This window comes from Colobus angolensis, unplaced genomic scaffold (assembly GCF_000951035.1).
Source record: "Colobus angolensis palliatus isolate OR3802 unplaced genomic scaffold, Cang.pa_1.0 Scaffold404, whole genome shotgun sequence".
Taxonomy (NCBI): Eukaryota; Metazoa; Chordata; class Mammalia; order Primates; family Cercopithecidae; genus Colobus; species Colobus angolensis.
Window position 1 is genome coordinate 64,761 of NW_012117422.1, and position 5,922 is coordinate 70,682.

The window sequence follows — 5,922 nt, forward strand, 5'->3', positions numbered from 1 at the left end:
GAGACTGAGTCTCCCTCTGTCACCCATGCTGGAGTGCAGTGGTGTGATCTTGGCTCACTGCAACCGCTGCCTCCCGGGTTCAAGCAGTTCTCCTGCTTCAGCCTCCCAAGTAGCTGGTACTACAGGCACACGCCGCCATGCCCGGCCCATTTTTTTGTATTTTAGTAGAGATGGGGTTTCACTGGGTTGTCCAGGCCGGTTGCGAACTCCTGAGCTCAGGCACTCCGCCTGCCTCGGCCTCCCAAAGTGCTGGGATTACAGGTGTGAGCCACTGCGCCCGGCCCTACTTTTTTTTTAGAGACAGGGTCTTGATCTGTTATCAGGCTGGAGTGCAGTGGTGTGATTATTGCTCACTGCAGTCTTAAACTCCTGTGCTTAGTGGTTCAAGTGATCTTCCTGCCTCAGCCTCCTGAGTAGCTGGAACTACAGGCGGATGACGCTACTCTTAGCTAATTTTTTTTTTTTTTTTAATTTTTCATAGATACTTCACTTTGTTGCCCAGGCTGGTCAAGCAATCATCCTGCTTCCTCCGACTCCCAGAGTTCTGGGATTACAGGTGGGAACCACCATGCCAACCAGGAGACCAGAAATTAAGCTCAGCTTTCTCTCCCTTCTTCTCTCCCTCCCTCCCTTTCTTTCTTCGTTCTTTTTTAAAACTTTGTGGTACCTGTTTCTGAATTGCTTATTTTACTTAGCATATTGTCTTCAAGGGTTCATCCATGTTATAGCTGGTGATGGGATTTTCTTCCTTTTTGAGGTTGAATAGTATTCCATTGTATGCCTGTACCACATTTGGTTTAATCATTCATCCATTGATGGACATTTGGGTTGCTTCTGACTCTTGGCTGTTGTGAGTAGTACTGCTATGAACATGGGTCTGCAAATATCTCTGAAACTCTGCTTTCTTTTTCTGTTTATTTGTTTGTTTGAGACAGTCTTACTCTGTTGCCCAGGCTTGAATGCAGTGGAGCCATCACAGCTGACTTTATTTTTTATTTTTTGAGACAGTCTCACTCTGTCACCCAGGCCCAGTGCAGTGGCATGATCTCAACTCACACTGCAAACTCCACCTCGCGGTTTAAAGCTTTTCTCCTGCCTCAGCCTCCCGAGTAGCTGGCCACCACGTCCGCCTAATTTTGTTTTTTTTTTTTTTTTTGAGAGGGAGTCTCGCTCTGCCGCCCAGGCTGGAGTGCAGTGGCCGGATCTCAGCTCACTGCAAGCTCCGCCTCCCGGGTTTACGCCATTCTCCTGCCTCAGCCTCCCGAGTAGCTGGGACTACAGGCGCCCGCCACCTCGCCCGGCTAGTTTTTTGTATTTTTTAGTAGAGACGGGGTTTCACCGTGTTAGCCAGGATGGTCTCTATCTCCTGACCTCGTGATCCGCCCGTCTCCGCCTCCCAAAGTGCTGGGATTATAGGCTTGAGCCACCACACCTGGCCCTAATTTTGTATTTTTAGTAGAGTCGGGGTTTCTCAATGTTGGTCAGGCTGGTCTTGAACTCCCCACCTCAGGTGATCCACCTGCCTCGGCCTCCCAAAGTGCTATGATTACAGGTGTGAACCACCACGCCCAGCCTTCCCAGCTAATTTTTGTATTTTAGTAGAGACAGCGTTTTGGCATGTTGGCCATGCTGGTCTTGAATTCCTGACCTCAGGTGATCAGTCTGCCTTCGTCTCCCAAAGTGCTGGGATTATTGGCGTGAGCCACTGCGCCTGGCATATTTTTTATTTTTATTTTTTGAGGAGCAGTGGCGCCATCTTGGGTCACTGCAACCTCCACCTCCCAGGTTCAAGCAATTCTCCTCCCTCAGCCTCCTGAGCAGCTGCGGCTACAGATGTGCGCCACCATGCTTGGCTAATTTTTTGTACTTTAGTAGAAACGGACTTTCACCATGTTTCCCTAGCTGGTCTCAAACTTCTGAGCTCAGGCAGTCTACCAGCCTCCCAAAGTGCTAGGATTACAAGCATAAGCTACCCCACCCTGCCCAATGGCTCACTTTAGCTTCAACCTGTCAGGCTCAAGCTTCTCCTACCTTAGCCTCCTGAGTAGCTGGGACAACAGGTGTGTGAGGTGTGTGTGCTACCATGTCTGGGTGAAGTTTTCTTTTTTTGATTTTTTGTAGAGACAAGATCGTGGTTTTTGTTTTGTTTTGTTTTGGTAGAGACGGGGTCAGGCTGTGTTTATGTTGGCCAGGCTGGGAAATAAGGTCTTAATCGAGGGAGTTGAAGATTCTTGGGGGAACGGCACGTAGAGCAGCTGTGGAGGGAGAGGGTGCTGATTGCTAGCTAAAGACTTAGACATTTTTGCAGACATGGACTCATGATAGTTTTTGGGTGATGAGTCTATCTTGTAGGATAGCTTGAAAGAGGAGGAGGAAACTAGAGGCCATAGTAATGTAAGGTAACATTAAGTATCCTGATGTCAGTAATGGAGAAGAATGAAAGACTAGGATTGATCGGGTGACTGTGTGGGCAGAGGATATGAGGAGAAAAGGACATCTTGTATGTGTGTGTGCACACATTTCTAATTGTATATCTTCTACTTGTTTTCTCCCCCACCTTTTAGCTATACTTTCTCAGGGCCAAAAATGAAAATTTACCTGCTACCGACCACATCATCTTGTGCATCTGTGTAGCTCAGTTTTTATTTCTTTAGATCTGTGGTCCTTGGAAAGAGAGCCCACTACCAACCAAGACACGTCTAATATAATACACAGGGCACTTACGTGGTTAGAAAATAAGAGGTAAAAGTAGCTTGTTGGCCAGGCACAGTGGCTCACTCCTGTAATCCTAGCACTTTGGGAGGCCGAAGTGGGCGGATCATGAGGTCAAGAGATTGAGACCATCCTGGCCAACATGGTGAAAACCTGTTTCTACTAAAAATACAAAAATTAGCTGGGTGTGGTGGCGCACACCTGTACACCTGTAATCCCAGCTACTTGGGAGGCTGAGGTAGGAGAATCACTTGAACCTAGGAGGCGGATGTTGCAGTGAGCCGAGATAGCGCCAATGTACTCCAGCCTGGCGATAGAGTAAGACTCCATTTCAAAAAAAAAAAAAAGTAGCTTGTTTTGTCCAGGTGCGGTGGCTCACACCTGTGATCCTAGCCCTTTGGGAGGCTGAGGCAGGAGAATGGCGTAAACCCGGGAGGCGGAGCTTGCAGTGAGCTGAGATCCGGCCACAGCACTCCAGCCTGGGCGACAGAGCGAGACTCCGTCTCAAAAAAAAAAAAAAAAAAAATTAGCCAGGCGTGGTGGCGGGTGCCTGTAATCCCAGCTACTCAAGAGGCTGAGGTAGGAGAATTGCTTGAACCTGGGAGGCGGAGGTTGCAGTGAGCTGAGATGGTGCCACTGCACTCCAGCCTGGGCAACGGAGGGAGAATCCATCACAAAATAAATAAATAAAGTAAATATATAAATTTTAAAAGTAGCTTGTTCTTAGTTTAATATTCTTGTTGAGTTCTAAAACACTAATTTGAAAACATGTCTATTGATGATATTTGAGCAACAGTATCCATATTAAACCTTTAATGTGAGAGGAATTATCTTCTGTGTTATTTATTTATTTTTTTTGAGACGGAGTCTTGTTCTGTCACCCAGGCTAGATTGTAGTGGTGCGATCTTGGCTCACTGCAGGCTCCGCCTCCTGGGTTCAAGCAATTCTCCTGCCTTAACCTCCCAAGTAGCTGAGACTACAGGCACCCACCATCGCGCCCAGCTAGTTTTTGTATTTTTAGTAGAGACAGAGTTTCGCTATGTTGGCCAGGCTGGTCTTGAACTCCTGACCTAGTGATCCACCTGCCTTGGCCTCCCAAAGTGCTGGGATTACAGGTGTGAGCCACGGCGCCCTGCCATCTCTGTTATTTCATTGTAATGTTTTAACAGGTACCCATTGTAAATTAGTGTATGAAAGGGCTTTTGTCTGTTGTAAAGCACTTTACAAATGCAAAAGTTTGTTGGAAATTGTATTTGAATGCCCCACATCTGTGTAACCAATCCTCTATGAGGATGGTTGTGTATGTTTCAGTTTTATTTTGAAATTTTCTAGAAATGGAGTCTTCTAACTGATTTTGGGGAAACCCTTTATCCTCTCTAGGTTGCCTTTCCTTATCTATAAAATGAAATAATAAGTTCTTTTTAGCTCTGTGATTTGAAAGCTTTAATTTTAAATGAGAGAGAGAGGTAGTGGTCTTTATGAAGTTTGATAAGTGGCAATACATTTAACTGATTTTGCTCTTTTTATGTGTAGATCATGGAAGGGAAGTGGTTGCTGTGTATGTTACTGGTACTTGGAACTGTTATTGTTGAGGCTCATGATGGACATGATGATGATGTGATTGATATTGAGGATGACCTTGACGATGTCATTGAAGAGGTAGAAGACTCAAAACCAGATACCACCGCTCCTCCTTCGTCTCCCAAGGTTTGAAATGGTCTTTGAATCTATTCCTTTTACCTCTTGAGATGATAAAACTATGAAGATAGCCAGGTGCAGGGACATGTAGTCTCAACTACTCAGGAGGCCTAGGACAGGAATGTGAGTCCAGCCTGAGCAACACAGGGAGATATCATATCTAATAAAATATAAAAGAAAAACATCGTGAAGATAAATTTGGAACGTTTTCAAAGGCAAAGCAAAATTTGCTAAAATACTTATTGATCTCTCTGGCAGCCTTTGTTATATCTTGCTAAAGGCCAATTATATGGGTTGAATTTGAAGGCTAGCTATGAAATTTTTGTGACAGTTGAAAGCAAACCAGGATATATGGTTCTAGGTAAAAAGGCATGTTGCTGAAAATTTAAATTTTTAATTCATTTATATATTTAACACAGGTCACCTACAAAGCTCCAGTTCCAACAGGGGAAGTATATTTTGCTGATTCTTTTGACAGAGGAACTCTGTCAGGGTAAGTGTTTTCCAGAGAAATATATCTTAGAGGCAAACATTATGTAAATAAGATGGGATAGTGGATTCCTTTTTGGATATCATCTTATATAGTGAAATGTCTAACTTTATTTTATTTTATTTATTTATTTTTTGAGACGGAATTTCACTCTTTTGCCCGGGGTGGGGTGCAATGGCATGATCTCAGCTCACCACAACCTCCACCTCCTGGGTTCAAGTGATTCTCCTGCCTCAGCCTCTGAGGTAGCTGGGAGTATAGGCATGTGTCACCATGCTAGCTAATTTTTTTTTTTTTTTTTTTTAAGTAGAGATGGGGGTTTTAACATGTTGGCCAGGCTGGTCTTGAACTCCTGATCTCAGGTGATCCACCTGCCTCAGCCTCCCAAATTGTTGGGATTACAGGCGTGAGCCACCGCACCTGGCTTGAAATTTCTAACTTTAATATCTTCAGTGTTAACATCCATGTAGGAAAATAGTCTTTTGGAATTTGTGGTTTTTACTTCCACTCCTTTCCCTCCCCAACTCTACCCTATATTTTGTTCTTTGATTGAGGAAAAAAAATCTTCTCTTGATCTTGAAACATCAGTGGAATTATCTCATAGGTTTGGTACTTTTTCATATAGGTTTGTGAGTTGAAGATAATGTATTATCATTAGTTGTGTGACAGATTTAAAGGTTGAAAGTAAAGTGGTTAAATAGGCTAAGAGCAGAATGTCTTATTTTTATGAGTATTTACATAATTTTCCCTCGCAAGACAACTGTCATTTTTAAGACTGATTTTGGGATTTGTGTTACTTACAGGTGGATTTTATCCAAAGCCAAGAAAGATGATACCGATGATGAAATTGCCAAATATGATGGTGAGAATTCCATTTGGTTTAGATATAATAGCAGATAGAGGTTTGACATGTTGTCTCCATGGCATTTCCTAAGACTAGTTTAAAAGGAAATTGTAAGCTTTAAGATTTTCCCGGGCCAGGCGCGGTGGCTCAAGCCTGTAATCCCAGCACTTTGGGAGG

At 44.0% G+C, this 5,922-nt stretch overlaps 1 protein-coding gene across 3 annotated transcripts in view; it reads left to right on the forward strand.

Annotated features, from left to right (window-relative positions):
• CANX (calnexin) overlaps window positions 1-5,922 on the forward strand; it is a 36,153-nt gene that overhangs the window by 4,693 nt on the left and 25,538 nt on the right. For all 3 annotated transcript variants that reach the window (XM_011955957.1, XM_011955958.1, XM_011955959.1), the window contains exons 2-4: window positions 4,247-4,420; window positions 4,831-4,904; window positions 5,705-5,763. In XM_011955957.1, coding sequence (XP_011811347.1) covers window positions 4,247-4,420; window positions 4,831-4,904; window positions 5,705-5,763 — 307 coding nt within the window. The remainder of the gene's footprint in view (window positions 1-4,246; window positions 4,421-4,830; window positions 4,905-5,704; window positions 5,764-5,922) is intronic.